Source organism: Metarhizium acridum (genome assembly GCF_019434415.1).
Source record: "Metarhizium acridum strain ARSEF 324 chromosome Unknown scaffold_574, whole genome shotgun sequence".
NCBI lineage: Eukaryota > Fungi > Ascomycota > Sordariomycetes > Hypocreales > Clavicipitaceae > Metarhizium > Metarhizium acridum.
In genome coordinates, this window is record NW_027094044.1 from 1,645,788 (window position 1) to 1,663,029 (window position 17,242).

The 17,242-nt window shown below is 52.1% G+C and overlaps 5 protein-coding genes across 5 annotated transcripts; 1 reads left to right on the top strand and 4 right to left on the bottom strand.

Annotated features, from left to right (window-relative positions):
• Positions 1–125: 125 nt before the first annotated feature.
• Positions 126–1,597, bottom strand: J3458_020898 (uncharacterized protein; the record flags this gene model as incomplete). Its single annotated transcript, XM_066122303.1, has 4 exons — positions 126–524; positions 605–1,162; positions 1,217–1,397; positions 1,467–1,597. The coding sequence occupies 4 exons, from the start codon at positions 1,595–1,597 to the stop codon at positions 126–128; spliced, it is 1,269 nt and encodes a 422-aa protein (XP_065972932.1).
• Positions 1,598–2,815: 1,218 nt separating this feature from the next.
• J3458_020899 (uncharacterized protein) lies at positions 2,816–4,327 on the bottom strand (the record flags this gene model as incomplete). The annotated part of the gene is made up of 1 exon (XM_066122304.1): positions 2,816–4,327. The coding sequence occupies one exon, from the start codon at positions 4,325–4,327 to the stop codon at positions 2,816–2,818; it is 1,512 nt and encodes a 503-aa protein (XP_065972933.1).
• A 5,869-nt stretch (positions 4,328–10,196) lies between these two features.
• On the top strand, positions 10,197–11,951 carry J3458_020900 (uncharacterized protein; the record flags this gene model as incomplete). The annotated part of the gene is made up of 1 exon (XM_066122305.1): positions 10,197–11,951. One exon carries the CDS (start codon positions 10,197–10,199, stop codon positions 11,949–11,951), a length of 1,755 nt encoding a protein of 584 aa, XP_065972934.1.
• A 726-nt stretch (positions 11,952–12,677) lies between these two features.
• J3458_020901 (uncharacterized protein) lies at positions 12,678–13,433 on the bottom strand (the record flags this gene model as incomplete). Its single annotated transcript, XM_066122306.1, has 2 exons — positions 12,678–13,224; positions 13,414–13,433. The coding sequence occupies 2 exons, from the start codon at positions 13,431–13,433 to the stop codon at positions 12,678–12,680; spliced, it is 567 nt and encodes a 188-aa protein (XP_065972935.1).
• Positions 13,434–13,511: 78 nt separating this feature from the next.
• Positions 13,512–14,142, bottom strand: J3458_020902 (uncharacterized protein; the record flags this gene model as incomplete). Its single annotated transcript, XM_066122307.1, has 2 exons — positions 13,512–13,774; positions 13,827–14,142. 2 exons carry the CDS (start codon positions 14,140–14,142, stop codon positions 13,512–13,514), a joined length of 579 nt encoding a protein of 192 aa, XP_065972936.1.
• Between the last annotated feature and the right edge of the window lie 3,100 nt (positions 14,143–17,242).

Sequence of the window (17,242 nt, forward strand, 5' to 3'; positions counted from 1 at the left end):
GCAAGGCATATCATGAGTGCCAAAAACCCCGATAGATATTCTGGCGCTTCGCGCGCAAAGAAGAGCTGGGGGCCGATGATGTTGCCGGCGCAGTAGGCGATGAAGGACTGTTCCCCAAATCCCCGTTAGTAACATGGGCCAAGATAACCACCAAGCAAACCAGGCAATCCTGACAACGGACAAAAACATACCATGGCATTCACCGTCGTCTTCTTTGTGAAGCCCCCAACGTTCCCAGACATGAGGGACATGAGTAACGGAAAGTTGCCGCCATACCCGCCTGCCAGCACAGAGCCGGCGAACCGCGCCCATCTGTTTTCGGGGGCGGTATATCGCACCATTGCCGCGCCAGTCACGCCAATAGCGTAGTTGAATGCCATGAAGTAGGTTCGCGAGTTGGCAAAGTAGCTGCTTCCCCCGGTGGCGAAGAGCACCTGGACCAGCTGGAGGAGGTAGGCGACGCAACCGAGAAGCAGGGTATCAAAGGTACTGAAGCCAAAGCCCTGAACAACAATGTTTGAAAACTAGAAAAGAAAAAAAAAGAAAAAGTCAACTACACACCATCACAGTGGTTCGATTACATGTGCGGTGGAAGACAACTTACTGTGGTCACGGCGCCGTTCGGAATGCACGAGACCAGCTGCAGCGCGACAATCAACCACGTCTTCGCATCCAGCAGGGCCTCCTTGACCTGTCCCCATTTGATCTTGTCGCTCTTGATGCCCGTCATATTCTCCTTGACACGCAGCACGGCCTTTTCTCTGTCTTGCTTGCTGAGGAACCTCGCCTCCATGGGCGTGTCCGGCAAGAGAAAGTATATGCCGACGGACCAGGCGACCGTCGCGGCGCCAAAGGTGAGAAACACGGCCTTCCAGGGCGTGATGCTCTGTACGTGGCCGATGCCGTACGCGACAAGGCCGCCAAAGATGCCGGCGCAGGTGTTGCCCAGGAACCACGCCGCGTGGCGGAGAGGCTGCTCGTGGCGCTTGTACCACATGGACACGACGATGGTGAGGCCCGGCGCGATGGAGGCCTCGGTGACGCCCAGGAAGAAGCGGTTCGCGAGGAGGGAGCCGGCGTTGAAGGCGGTTTGCCGTGAGCATGAGGACGGCGCCCCAGACGAGGCTGCCAGAGGGTCAGCCGAGGTTGAGTTCCTTGCGAACTGTGGGAAAACTTACACCGACATGGTGATGACTTTGCCGACTTTCCAGCGCACCATCAGCATGGCCGCCGGGTACGAGGCGACGAGGTAGCCAAAGTAGTAGATGCCGCTTGACCACGAGTACCCCTCGCCCGTGAGACGCAGGTCCGTCCGGAGGCCCATGATGGCGGTGAAGCCCAGGGCGGACTTGTCCAGGAATTGGAAGAGGTAGGAGAATGCCATGACGGGGAGAAGCCTTGCGCATCGCGGGGCGTCAGATTCACGTCAAGCGGGCGTTGGAGTACATGGTTCTGGTGAAACATACCATCTATCAATCTTCCCCAGTATCCGCTTATCCTCCTCCGGGGTGAGCGTTTGGTTCGAAATCTCGCCGAGCTTGACCACCTCCGCCTGCGAACCGCGCATGATGCGCTCGATGTCGACCTTTTCCGCCATGCCGTAGCCAACGTGGCGATGCCGGTTCCTTGAGGCCTACAGGTGACGAGGAAGCAACAGCAACCGCTTGTAAAGGGATCAGCGGTGGTCGAACGGGGTATTAAATTGTCAACAGGTAGGCAGGTGTGAAGAGTGGAAAATCGAGGCAATGGCGCAAACCGTGCGCGACTCAACTGCGGGCATCCAACCCCGTGCATTTCCAGCGAGCCAGATCAACGAGACTGAGACACCAGTTGACCACCATGCACCCGACCTTTTGTACTTCCCTCCATGGCAACAAACCAGACTGCATGTGGCATTGCGCGATGGGCAGCCCCGACGTTGCATCGTCACTCACACTACCCAAGGCGGCAAGGAGTCTACTATCCGCCACACCATGGGTTATCCGGCGGAGGTGCCCTCCCGATGCCTGGGCCGCGAGATGGTGGTGAGAATGTTATCTAAGTTTTGGGATGGACTAGACCGGCCCTTGTTGAGATAAGGCGGCGTGGAGAACTGATAGGACGCTACCTAGGTAGTTACAGCAAATCTATTGATACACATGTATTTACTGCACTTGCCAGTCCAAGTTATGAACTTTGCATCATACATTTCATGTCAACTGATGAACTGGTAGCAAATATGATATGAGAACCATGCAAGCAGGGCACCAGAACCGCACTTGTCACCTACAGAGCCGTGATCCCCAAGTCCGCCGTAATTGACACATCGAGAATATTTAAGTTCCTTCCCCGCACAACAGGATATAATTCTGCCCCCAGCCAATTTAAACCTTGGCATGGCGCCGCCACCCTTGCACTAGGGGTGCTCGATCGTACAGTGGATCTCGTGGCTGCGCTAGACCCGTCCATCTGATGATGCCATGGGAATGTAGCCGAGCGTCGGGAATCTACATGTAGCTCGGGGCATGATTATACTAGGCGTTTTCAAGAGTGATACTGGTTGGTTTCGGCCATGTGGCTTGCATACTGCTTCCATCTTGATGCTTTTTCGTAGTTCTACTGGTATCCTCTGGCTTACATGTATACAGCATGCTATGGGTTCGTCACCTTGATCAAATAGATACTTCTACTCTACGCGCATTCATGTAGTACACCACGCAGATTCGAAGCACGTCATGATACGCACAAAATGGCAATAAGACGGCCACGTCGATGCAGCGCCCAGCTCGGAGGTGTCAAGCCCCTGAGCCCTGGACAAACGAACGCTGATGCCGCCTCAGATAACAAATCTTTCGGGGTCTCCATTTTCAGACAACATGGCGGCGGAAACCTCCTCCTCGCAAAGGGGGCCAGCCATGCCATTACGACTCCTGGCCGCCACGGCGCGCACCAGCAATCGATGGGCACGGGCATAATTGCACCCATACGCGCAGAGGGCCTGGAACCTGGCAATGAACCAATCTCTGCGAGACGAGTCGCTCGTCTCGATGGCCGCCGCAAAAAGGGCATTGGCCACGCTGAGCATGGCATCGTTGCCATTGTGCCGGAGCGCCTGCGTGCACAGCGACATGGCGAGTCCGACAAGCTCCTCGGTCGGCAGCTTACTCGGCTGTCCCAGCTTGCGGACAGCACGCGCCAGCTGGATTTTGGTGCCGTAGTATTGCGGCACGATCTGGCGGATGTTGGACAGTAGGCGGTTTGCGCTGTCAAAGCTGGGCGAGAGGGCGTCTGCGATGCCGAGGATTTCCTCAAACTTGTCGTCGGTAGATTCGTAGACGGCCTCAATCGCGGAGAGGCACGTCCCGGCGGCCTCCACGCCAAGGCTTTCCAGACGAGAAATCATGAATCGCAGCTGCACGACCGACGCGGCCAGACAGTAGACTGTGCGGTTCTCCAGGTCGTCAAGCATCTCCTCCTGTGGGTAGTCCTGGCCCCAAACGACGCGGTAGAGCCCGTACGAGAACCTGTGCAGCGAGTCCGCCTTGTCTACATACAGCGACGTGCCGTTGCTGAACGCCAGCGCCTGGTTCAGCGTCTCGATCAGGCGGCCGCCCAGGCCATACCCAGCCGCCATGCTATCGTAGATGCAGAGATGGACCAGCATACGGGCGGAGAACTGGGAAAGTATGCGCTCTCCATCTCGGGCGTCGTCGCCCATCCGCAGCAGAGCCAGCCTCTTTTCCTGGCGTAGGGGCTCGTGCAGGGCACGCTTAAAGACTTCGTTGCGGCATCTATGCTCGACGACCCGCGCCGCGCCGGCTAGATGGTTGGCGAAGCCGCGGCAGGACGCGTCGCCAAACTTCTGCTCGTACCAGAGCATCAGGAAGATGGCTGCCAGGATGGCGTCCAGGTCCAATTGCCGGCCGTCGGGTCCGGGACTCCCGTCCACGGCCTCGGCCAGCATTCTCAGGGCCGCCGCATAGTGGTGCAGGGGCGTGACGGTGCATGTCCCAGCCAGCTCTTCTTCGGAGCGCCGCTTCCGGAACTCGAGTTCCTGGCCTCCGAGGGCCAGGACGACGCGCATCACGATGGGCTCACTCTCGGCGATGTTGAAGATGACTGCGTACAGGCCGTAGTCGGGGTTCTTTGTGTGGTGTAACCTGGCAAAGGTGGTGCGGTAATATCGGATGGCCTCGTGGTCTGCAGACGTCAGATCTATCGAGGACGCGCTGTTCGCCAGCTCACACATGTGTATCGGCAGTTTGGGCGATGAAGGGTTCTGGGAGGGCTTGGTGATGGCGGCCCTGGCGTTGCTGCCGAGTATGCGCATGGCCATGCTCTGCCTCATGCGCGGTGAGTAGTCGCAGAGCAACTTGAGGCGGAGGCAAGCGGCAGCATTTTGGCCGTACTTCGTCGCATTTGACCTTTTTGGTGCGGCAGGTCCAGCATCCGTTTCGAGAGCGAGGGCCGTTTCGAGATGACTTGGATCTGTATTCTGGGGGTGGTGACAGACGACCGGGGACGGTCTGTACCTTGGTGGGCATTTGTGGCTTTTTCACGCTCTGTAACAGGATGGTTTAGACACACACGTGCTGTGCTGGGATGTGGCCCATGTGGGCATGGAGGTGAGGCGAAGTGAGGGGGAGGAAATTGGGGAAGAGGGGTCCCTGCAACGTCAGTCTGGTTGTGATGCACCGCTGATGTTGTCGAGCGTCGGTTCTGCGAGACCCGGTCTGAGTCTTGAGATGTAGACGGGGCCTGGTTGATACAGTCGAGATGCAGTGTCGCAATTTCGAGTCAGGGCATGTGTAGAGGGCTGGCTGATAGCACAAGGCAACGGAGACGTTGGAGATGGGAGACTTTTTTTACCGACCAGTTGACATCCAATGGATTGTCGGCTATTGGGCCAGAACACTAGCGCGCGGGATGTCACCGCCAGACTCTGCGGAGACCCCCCGGCCCGTCTCCACTTGGTTTTAGCGCCGTCATGGATATGCAATACCCGGGACATGCCTAGCGCTGCTTCACGAACCATCTATATTTCACTCCACCTCCATTCCCTCTCTCGTATCGTTCTAGTATGAGCTTGTTGGCCAGGTCTCTTGCAGACATGATATACTACGAAAACATCCTGAAATCCTACTTCATGACAGTGGCCAAATAAACGTGTCCGCAAGAACGGCACAATGGAGCATATCCAAATGCCAACCTTGCAGTCAAGGTTGATGTCGGCTCCGATCTCAACGGCACAGCACGGAGCCCTGCAGCACTGGCCACATCTGGACATGAAACACATGTCTACGCGTCGAGTTCATCTGCTGTCTTGTCCAGGCCTCCCACAGAGGACACGCCTGCTGGGGACCTTGAAAGTGATCGGGGCCATTGGTGTCCTGCCAAGTTGCCACGAGGCTGCGAGCGACTTCTCGTAATAAGGCTGCGGCCGATGCCTCGCAGCATATGACTAGTTGCATATCTTGGCCTGCGAATACCGCCGAGGAGACGCTGATTCCATAATTTTTCTGTTTGTTGTGTCATGCTTGACTTGGCGTCTGCCTGGAGAGCCCGGACACATTCACCAGTAAGAGCGTTAACACGAGCCCGGACCTACTCTGTGGACCAACGTTCCCAAGTTTAGGATTGCAGGAGACACGGAGACAACAAATAAGCTACTATGGTATCGCGCCCGACATTGAAATCAGTGAGCAGCATGCAGCAGGTAGATGGGGTTCGCTTTTAAGGCCGGGTAAGGTGACTTCTCTGGCTGCGCAGAACTGGTGACACACGAAAGGAACTCGCGCTCACTTAGTAAATATAATCAACTTATGTGGAGAGATGCATATTCGCCATGTCATGGGTCCACAAGGCAACGTCACGGGCCTCCTGCAATATGCGGTCTAGGCCGGATCCCGGCTAGAAAGAGCAAGTTGAGAAGGTCGTGTCGTACAAATGTTCAACGCCGTCGAATCGCGACGAGCTCACTTTGGTTGGCTGTTAGGCTGCCATACGCACGGCCGCTTACTCTCTGGTCTGGGCAACGGCAAAAGAGCCTGCGAACAGATTCTGCCTGTTGGTCCGGGCAGAATCAAATACGATATTCATTTGTCTTGATACCCAACTGACGCATCAGGGCTTGCAGCATGGACTGGCAAGTTGGTCTATGCGCTTCAATCATAAATCACTTGACATTCAAATACATCGAGTTGACCGCAAAAGTCAACTTCTAACGGTAAACTGAGGCTGTTCACGTTATGCTTGTGAATCGTGATTTTGAGTGTCTTTTACTGTGGGTTACAGCAGCTGGCGACGAGAATGCTTCCGGCCAAGATAAATAGAGATCCTCCTCCCACCGAATTTCACTCGACCTTTTAGCTTCTTGCCACAGAGTCACCAAGCAACACTCATTCTCAACTCTTATTTCTCCAACACCACCTATCACATTTTATACTCTGATTATTGATATACCCAGCTATTGCCATATTGTGCCATACTGTGCTTTTATCATTTATCATTTCTTCCTATACTTACTACATTAAAGTACATCCACATACTCATCCTGAAACATAAGGGTACGTTACGCGATGCTATAATATTAAATATATCAAGGGGCAAAGAGTACTTCACCTGGGAAGATACACAAGTTTACACTAACATACTATAGTATACTTAAGTAGACTATAGTATATTAGTGTATACTTCTTTATTATTCGATATATTCTGCCGACAGATTACAACCATGCATATACTATTCTTGGAAAAATCTCCCTCACTGATATTCGCAGGCGACTGATACATGGGCACCCGGGTGCCCAAATAGACTAGCGCACCCAGGTGCCCAAATTATGTCAGCACTCCTCTAGCGCTGGGACAGAACCTGTGCCCCAGCATGTTCTGCAGCCACTGCACATTGCAGCGCCAATCAGATTGATGAAACATGGATCAGGCAGCATTCCCTGACGACGTTCTTCCACCCGAAGGCACATATGAATCACGCGAGTCCTTACTTGATGCTATCAATTCTTGGGCGAAACCTCGAGGGTACGCATTTACAACAGGGAAATCCCTCAAGACACCAAATGGCAGAGTCAGAGTAATATTCGCTTGTGATAGGAATAAACCTCCTCCAAGCCCTTCTACTGATCGAGTGCGACGCACTTCGAGCCGAAGAACTGGCTGCAAGTTTTCAGTTCTAGCCAAGCAATCGCTAGATGGTAGTACATGGGTCTTGAGCCATCGACCAGACATCGAATGTGCTAAACATAATCACGCGCCCAGCGATGATCCTTCTGCACACCCTGCCCACCGCAAGCTTGTGGGAAAAGATGCGGCGATCGTCTCCAAACTCGTGAAGTCTGGAACTGCCCCTCGAGAAATAAGGACCTACCTCCATAACCACTCAGAAACACTTGCAACTCAGCGGGATATATACAACCGGATTGCGGCAACCAGGAGAGATCTTCGCGAAGGCCAGAGCAGCATTCAAGCCCTAGTCGACCAATTAGATAACGAGGGCTTTTGGTGTCGCGTCCGCTTGGATGTAGACAATCGACTGACGGCTATCTTCTTTGCCCATCCTGACTCTGTGGCGTATTTACAATGCAACCCGGACGTATTATTGCTGGATTGTACCTACAAGACGAATAAACACGGTATGCCGCTACTCGACATGGTCGGAGTAGATTCTAGCCAGCGGTCGTTCTGTATCGCATTTGCATTTTTATCCGGTGAATCGGAAGAGGATTACTCTTGGGCGTTACAACATCTCAGGTCACTTTACCAGCGTGAACTTCCGTCAGTTGTCTTGACTGATCGATGCCTAGCTGCAATGAACGCTGCTGCACATTGGTTTCCAACGACCAAAGCGCTCCTCTGCCTCTGGCATGTCAACAAAGCGGTCCTCCAGCGCTGCCGGCCCTTTTTTGTGCAGAAAGAAAACGAAACCTCAGAGCGGGCAGAAAATGACACATGGGAAGAATTCTACACCTCCTGGCACTCGATTGTTGCTTCACCAAGTGAAAAGATATTTGACGAGCGCCTGGCCAAGTTTGAACTGAAGTATGGCGAAAAATATCCAGAGTGTGTAGGGTATATCAAGATGTATTGGCTCGAGCCGTACAAAGAGATGATCATTAAAGCATGGGTGGATATGCACTTGCATTTCGGCAATGTGGCCACCTCGAGGCAGGTGGCTTATACTATATGCAATTGACAAGACGCTAATGGAACGTTCCCAGGGCCGAGGGTATCCATTCACTGATGAAAGCACACATTAAGAAATCGAATTTGGACCTTTTCGACGTTTGGCAAGCCATGAAGCATGCCATCGCAAACCAACTCAAGGAACTTAAACATATTCGAGCTTCGCAACAGTTACGCACACCTCTAGATGTATCCGGGCTCATGTTCGAAGCAGTACGAGGTAGGGTTTCGCATGATGCTTTGCGCAAAGTCCAGGGGCAACGGCAGTTATGTCTACAAGAGCCACGTCAGATTCTATGTAGTCAGACTTTCACTTCGTCACATGGGTTGCCGTGCTCCCACACCCTCGAGAAGCTGGAAGAAGAAGCTCAGGGTCTTCTGTTAGAGCATTTTCACCCACATTGGCACTTAAAGCGAGGGGTGGCACTGCCAAAACCTGTTCTGGAACCTCGCCGGGCTGCAAACCAACTAAATAGGACTCAACCCTTAACGAGCACAAGACGCGAACCATCCGGTTTCGAGAGAATCCAGGGTAACAGAAAGGCTCCCACTTGCAGCGCATGCCACGTGGTAGGCCACATTATGACCTCGAGGTCCTGTCCGCTGAAGTTCAAGGGGTCGCCGGTAGTACCTCTGCCGGAAGCTCGAAGTTCAGTCACATTTTCAGGTGGTGCCACGGCGGAAATGGCTCCTGCGGGTGTCTCTAAGGCCCCCCGGAAATCGTGCCAACGACCCAGCAGTCGCAATGTTCAAATGCAGTGGCGGATGCCTTGGCAGAGATTGATCCCTCTTCCTTTGCAGCACGCATGCCACCCATCCGTTCATCTCCTCTCATGAGATTTAATACGTCGACTGACTTGGGGTCGCTTGCCACATCAAACAACGCGCCCGGCAGTCCGCCAATGTTGACCGTTGAAGGGCCAACGGTTGAGCAAGTCCAGTCTTTGTCTGGTGTCACCTTGGAAGAGCCGCGGTACGATTCCCCGGGTGCCATTTATGAGAGATATGTAGCTGCTAGAAATGCGTGGTACGCTGCGCAACCTGCTGGCAGCATCAAGACCAACCAGCAATATCGCAAAGCGATGGGGCTCCCACAAAGATACGACAAGCGGAGTTACGAGTGGTGCTTGGACTACAAACAAATGTCGAAGCATCGCGTCACTGCGACAGGGTCCAGAGAATGGACGAAAGAGGAAATGATGGCGTATCTAGACTGGAGCAACCAGGAAGATGAGCGGATTGAAGCCCAGGTCGCTCGGGAGATGGGTGATCATCCTTTGGCTAACAAGAGAAGAGGAATGAAAGAAATATGGAAGAGAATAGAGGTAGACAGTAATGAGCAACAAGCTTTGCACTCAGCGAATAGCGCGACGGAGGATTGCATTGTGTCAAGTTGTAGATTAAACTGGAGAGAGTAACTAGTTGAAATGATCTTCCAGCCGGGTCTTGCGGGTCTGTCCCAGCGCTAGAGGAGTGCTGACATAATTTGGGCACCTGGGTGCGCTAGTCTATTTGGGCACCCGGGTGCCCATGTATCAGTCGCCTGCGAATATACATAGATTACTAAGCGCCGCCCTGAGGCGTGCCCGACCCACAACCACTTAACGGACGAACGCGGCGCGACAACCAAGTCACCAACCAACCGTTCCTTAAAGACAGGCCTAGCCTGTGACCTTCCTAGCCAACTATCGCCATGGCTGGGGAAACGGAGATTGAAAAGCTCAGAAGGCTTTTAAATGAATCTCAACTGGAAAACGAGCGATTCCGGCAAGAAATGCGCCCCACAACTCTGACAGAATTTATCAAGGCTTGTCATACAGATGTGTTTTTGAAGTTGAAGGTGGAACAGGACCAAACTCTCTGGTCTCGAGGGACCGTTAATACTCCAACGGCAAACTATGTCCAAAAAGTCTTGCGGTGTGGGCAGATTTCTTGGACGAACAGAGATTTCATTTGAGGGAGCTATTTCAGTCTTTTCCCCAAACGATCGACTTTTCAAGTCCCAACATGCTCTGTCTGCCATGGGCGAAGAATTGTCAGATTCACCGATTGCCGACGAAGATATGCTGAGGGACTTCATGCGCTTCGCCGTGGAGAGCCCGGTTCAAAAAATTGTGCAGCAAGTGAGGGAAAAGGATATACTTGAGGATCGATATAGCATCGGAAGAGGCATCATTTTCGCGAGCTACCCAAGCGCCATCAGTGATGTGAATCTGCGAGTTGACAGTCAAGTCAATACAGTTCCGCAAGTGCCAGCTAATCAAGAACTCGACTCTGATCAGCTTCGGCCCGACCGAATATGCATATACAAAGCCGAGAGTGAGGATGGGTCTCTAGAACAACGCAAACTGATCTTCATCGCGGAATATAAACCTCCTCACAAACTAACCAAGGAGCAACTTCGCACCGGCTTGCAGCCGATGGATATTTACAAGGACATTGTCAACCATCCAACCATCCCCAGCCAGCAGAATAAACGGGCCTACTTTCGATACTGCGCTAAAAAGCTCACGGCTGCTGCAGTCACACAGGCTTATCATTACATGATCGAGGGCGGCGTCAGCTACGGGATTATGTCTAATGGCGAGGCAACAGTATTTCTCAAAGTCGACTGGAGTAATCCAGGCACACTTCTCTACCATTTGGCCGAGCCCAAGTCCGAGGTTCCCGCACACCACCCTGACGGTATCATCTCTTGCAGCGCTGTTGGTCAATATTTGTCATTCACTCTATTAGCTCTAAGTCAGCACCACCAACATGGGGAACGAGGTCAGGAGGAACGCGAAACTGTCAAAAAGAATCTGCAAAGATGGAAGTATAATATTGACCAAATGCTTCTCGACATGTCTCCTGATAATCACAAACCACGATCTCCCGTAGACCCGGATTTTTCGAGGCCAAAGACATATTCGAACGTTGACCGGTCGCCGTTCTTGGCTTACAACCTTCGGCGAAGGGAGGGGGATGAGCCGGCAAGAGGACCAGCCAGGAGACGTTCTCCACCGAGTTCCGACGACGAAGCAGAGGAGAATGCCCCAGATTCGCCCAGTCCTGCTGTACGGCGGACAAGGAGTCGAGGACGTGCAACCCGAGGACGCGGAGCCCGGGGACGCCAGAACACTTCTCAGTCAAGAGGGGCCGCATCAAGCAGAAATTCTACTCGCGGCGAGCAGTACTGCACCCAGAAATGTTTAATTGGCTTGGTCAATGGCGATTTCCTCGATATGCGCTGTCCCAATGTGTCACGACACATGGGGAATGGACCTGCCCCGTCTGGTATGAAGGTGAAGACCTACCACCCTGTCAACCATGCTACGTGGCTTGAACTTCTTAGAGAGCAGTGGAAAAAGTCTCTGGATGATGGCATTACCTCGCTACACATCAGCGGAGCATCTGGCGCGCTATTCCGAGTCACTCTACTCCGCTACGGTTATACTTTTATTGGCAAGGGAACTCCAGCGCCTCTCATCAAGCGCCTTGAGAACGAAGCTGGCATTTACAAGCGTCTCAAGCACATGCAAGGCACCAGTATACCTGTATTCTTGGGGGCGGTTGACCTCCGACCCATGAACAAGATCTATTACTATGACCACCGCGTCTACATAGTACACGTCACCTTCTTCTCCTGGGGCGGCCGCACGCTATCCAGCCTTGAGCTTCCTAGTGGCCTTAGCAAGCGGCTCACGGATGGGGGCGTGTCAGTCGATTCGAGCCATGCACAGCAAAGGCGTTGTCCACAACGATATACGACAGCCCAATATGCTCTACAGCCCTGACACGAAGCGCATCATGATCATTGACTTTGACCGAGCAAGGGTGGTGGAGACGTCTAGGCATGAGCACTCGCGAACCAAGCCGGGCGACGAGGCAGAAATACAGCATGCAAAGTATATATTGTCCAGAGAAAAGGGCTGTTCGGTAAAATAAATGAAGGAATCCGCGGCGACTTTTCATCAGTCGGGTAGGAACGAAGAAACGGAGAACCCGTTTCTTTTCATAGACGCATTTAAGGAGGTTTGGGTTATTTGGAAGAGGCACGCAACTTATGGTTTATACACGGGCTCATCGCCATTGCTTTTCGGCGTGTCCATTGCAGAGGATGGAGAACAACCGCCGTCGGGGGTTTAGAAGGCCCTCCATGCCAGCCTAACGCTGGGAATTGGCATTTGTCGGGATTCAGGAGCGAACATTCGAAGAATTCGAGAGTGCAGTATTGCATGCATTTCGGAGCGATTTTTGCATACATGCCACTTCTCTTGAGCGTGCATTCTGGGATTTACAATGACGACTTTATGGTTTTACGAGATTCTACGGGTGGATAGTATTTGGATATAATAACTAGACTGGGTTGAAGGACGAACGAAAAACATAAAAAAAAAAAAAATAAAAATACACGGGATTTCCCGCTGTGATTAAACTCTTGTTCGGCTTGGAACGCGCTCCATACACAATTTACTACAATACTAGTGTATGCTCTTAATGGGCAAGTATATTCTGCCAGACTATAAATGCTCAACTTTGATATTGTCAAATACAGCATCCGTTTGAAACACCCTGGCCCCATTCATGCCGCTTGCAAAAGTGCCCTCCAGCACATGAAGCTGCGCAGTCGTCGATTCCCCCGCGTACACACTGATTGCGTTCTTCTTCGCCGTCACCCTCACGCGGTACGTCTTGCCAGGGACAATATCGGCCTTTACAGACGCCAGCTGCGTCCACAAACCGCCCTTCGCCTTGCCCAGTACCAGTTTCCCGGACGTGCCAATACCGGCATAGTATCCGTCGTACGCATCCGTTCCAAGCGCAGGCTTTGCTGCCCGAAACACGAGGCCTGCGTCGCCGCCGTTGGCGGAAGGAATCTTGACGTCGGCTGAGAAATCAACGTCACCAAAGTTGGTGTTTTTAGTAGTGCTTTGCCGCCGGGAGAAGCTCCAGCCTTGAGGGCGTTGGTTTTCGCGTCCCAGGATCCGCCGTAGGTCGTCCACCCTATCATGTTGCCGTCGTTGAAGTTGTCGTGGACCAGCATCCTGACGGGCTGGATCGTGCCGTCTGCGTTAAAGTACAGCCGGTCATAGGCCAGGTGCCGGTCGTTGGCGTCGATGTTTTCACCGAGCGGGTGGCGGTGGTACACGATGTAGTAGATGTCGGTGTTGGGGACGTGGATGACGCCGTTGTGCCCCGAGCCGCTGGCCACGGCCGGATCCTGCTGCAAGATCTTTGCGAGGCGCTTGAACGGACCGGGTGGGCGATTCCGACATGGCGTAGGAGACGGCGTTAGTCTGGCCCGCCCCAGCCGCCTTCGCTCCAGAACAGGTAGTACGTGCCGTTCCGCTTCATCATCTGCGGCCCCTCGACGTAGTTCTCGGGGGCGTGATGTCCTTGTACGACGCGCCGTCGTCAAAGGTGCCCATGGTCACCATGTCGTCGTTCAACTTGGCAACGTTGGCGTGTCCGTGCCCGCCGTAGTAGATGTACGCTTGGCCGTCGTCGTCGATGAAGACGTCCTGGTCGATGGGCTGCGCGCCGTTGTAATACTGCCCGATGAGCGGCTTCCCGAGGGCGTCCTTGTACGGCCCCCCGGGCTGGTCGGCGACGCCAACTCCGATTCGCCCAGCTCAGAGTTGGTCTGGATGTCGTTGGCGCCAAAGTACAGGTAGTATTTCCGTGGCGGGAGATGGGCGCGGGTGCCCAGACGGCGCGGCGTGCCCACTTGAAGTCTGAGGCGACGAGGACGTTGGCGTGCTTGGTCCAGTGGACGAGGTCTGGCGACGAGAAGGCGTCGAGATACGTCTGCTTGTCATATTCGTACGACGAGGTCGGGTACACCCAGTACTGATTGTTGTAGAATTCGTTGTCCGGGTCGGCATAGAATCCGTCGACGAACGGATTGCCGGCTTCTGACGTCTTGAAGTCTGGCGTGTCGCGCGATGGCGGCGGAATCATGGCGAGGAGGAGTGAAGATTTCATGATGGCGGTGCGAGATGAAATGTCCCGAGTCGAGAGAGGTTAAACTGGGTCAATCGACCTTATGCATTGCGGCGCCTGTGTTTGGTCTGAATGTGTCCCCCGCTTGCGCATCGTCATGCGGGCAAGATCCGAGGTTGCATTTTGAAGGGAGAGGTTTCACTGAACTGAGCTCCGGCTAGAGTCTGTGTGGTCACTAAGCGACTGACCTTGATAGCAGAGCATCAATAGATGTTGGACATCCACGGAGCTGTCAATCTAGAGTCAATACCATTCTGTCAATTGATTGGGCGCAATATTTAACCGGATCCCTCGAGAATATGGACTGGACCTTGTATTCAGGGAGTAGGGTTAGCCTGGGGTTTGAGTGGGTAGGGTTAGGGTTAAGTATGTCCTGGAGCGGCTATCGGCCAAAGAACGCTTCAGCCCCCGGGTGGTTTTTTTCACAATCTCCTAAGGTCTCATGTTGTTTCCTTTATTCATTCACCGTAGTTGTACAATATATCTGCTCGTTTATTATCTGGAAACAACCACGATAAATACCAGTACTGCATCGTCGCGGCTCGCCCTTCAGCCCAAGAGCAGGGAGTTTCGATAATCTCTCAGCCGGCAAAGTCGAGAATGCATAAGGTAATAGGGAAACAGCAATTCTCCCTTGCAAACAAACTCTTTCATATCTCAAACTGATTAGCTTGGGGGTTGCTACAAGCATGCGTGATGCTTGGTATGACATACCAACACTAGTAACTGGGCGTAGATAATTCAACAGTGCATAACAGACTAAGGGATTCAACGAGGCTGGATAGTGCAGTCTAAAATATTTCTTTTCCGGTCACCTAGCAGTTAAGTTCTCTTTTCCTGAGCCAGTTTATAAAGTCAAAGCCACCTTTGCTAGCCGATAGGCTATATAGCTAACACCCTTGAGCCAATGTTATTTAAGTCACCGAATACTTTGTGAGGATGAATCTATTCTCGACCCGTGGCGGCACCTATCCAGTCATGTTTCCGTTTGCAGGGCATCCCTTTTGTGCCTCTTCAAGGAACTTGCCGTCGTTTCAACGTGGGGTGGCACACCACTCTCAATATCAGCTCCCAAACTTCCGACATGTCTGGGCCTTCGCGAGTCCGTTCCTGTCAGAGTCAGCATCGTGGAGGCTATTGCCACACTCAGAGACCTCGTTCTATACTTGAACAGTCGTATGAGAAAGTATTGAAAAAGCGGCAAAAACTACGCGTTGACGAGTAAGTGGGCGAACTACTTGCCCAAATAGCGCAAAATATCAAAGCAGCCACTATAGAAGACACTAATTGGAGCCTATCACAATGCCACGTAGGTTCGATTTTTGCAAGAGGATTCTCATTCCTTGACGTCTACAAATATCTCAGGTGCTTTCCGAGAGATTGTGGTTTATGCAGCATCGTGAAATACGTGATCCATTATTAAGCAAAGGGGAAGAGATAAAATTTACCTTCTAAGTTTACTTCTTTATTAAGAGTTTTCGAGTACTACACCATATAATTCAAACTTCATATAGGTTAAACTTAACTTACAATTAATTTAGATCATCTTAAATCATTATAATTGGCTCAACTGATATAATACCTGTACGTGCCTTCATATATTATCGTGATCCTGCCGTTTTGGTGTTGAAGATTGTAAGCACCTCAATGTGACAAGGGAAATGACACTAGGCCCAGGATTTAATATTCAGCTTTGAGATATTAAAGGTCCCTAGTCTTCTTAGTGACTTGAGGGGATAGGGGTCTTTGTAAATACAAGGAGTCGGTGAAACCTTGAGGCCTCAGGCAGCTCTCGCCTCAGGGTCGACCTCGCGTCTCATGATGCCACGGACCTTCTTTGTTGCTGTTAACAGTTGTTGGACTAACGCCTTTGTTGCGGCCTAACTACGGTGTGACACAAAATCACAAGCAACGTTGTGCCGCAGACGGGCCCCGGCTGGGCCTCTGGAGGGGGAAAATGAATAGATTCAACAGGCTCGAGTTTAAAAGCTTCAAAAGACCCAAATTAATCAGTGGCGGCAGCTTTGCTTACACCTATGGCAAGGCTCACGTTGGTATCAGACCTAGTATGGAAAACTGGCTACGAAGTATGGGAAAAGTCGGGGCCGAAGCAGAGAACCGTCTCGATCATGGACTCCTCCACCTATGCAGCAGTCAATGAAGGGGAAAAAGAAGGTGGGGGGGTTCGCAGTCGAACTCGAAGGGGGCGGCGTGTGACCTACACAACTGTATGGACAAGACTCGTAAGGTCAACGGGGCTGAGCGCAAAAAAAGAAAACAGTTCATGGTATGGTAGGTCCTTGTCAGCTGTTCAAGCTGGGGCAAAGAAATAAAATTTGTCTTTGTATGCATATCACAATAAGGACTTCATGGCTTCTTAGAGAGAGGCTTTGTCTACAGTGAAATAAAAGTTTTCAATCACAGGCACAAAGCTGGAGAGGGGGCTTTGAAATATTGTGTATCATGTGCGTCATCAATGAAAGATCAAGTCCAATTATATTTACCGCTTCCCGTCGCTTCTACGGTTCATCGAGTAAGCTTTTTACAACTCTGAATCTCACCTCTTTCAGATATTGTGTGTCTATTTTTGCTTCGATAATTAGAACCGATACTCAGAACCGATATCAGAACCACCAGATAAAGTCCGTATGCTAAACTAGTTCTTCAACATTGACATAACATCCAATACTGACTATACAATCAGAGTTCCCAGCCGCAAGATGCCCCCGGCAGTGATTTCTTCCTTCCCGCGTATGAACGATGCACATACAATTTACGGACGGTTTCAGTTATCCAGTCCAGGAGGGGCATTTGTGATGATAATCGTTTTCTGTGTCGTTTGGGATTGTTAGCTTGCGTAATGTTCCAGTGTGTGACAGGAAAGAACCTTCTATGTTTTCAGGCGCGCAAGTAGCTACAGGAAGTTCGGGCTGGGTGGAGGTGGAAGCGGCGCGGCAGCGGCAACAGGCCAAGGTGGAAGAAGACAGTCTGGTCTTGTCGGTCCCCTCCCTTGTGCACCTGGTCACAAGCGAACTGATATTGAGACATGGCAACTGGGGATTTTTGTATGCAGCGGAAGACA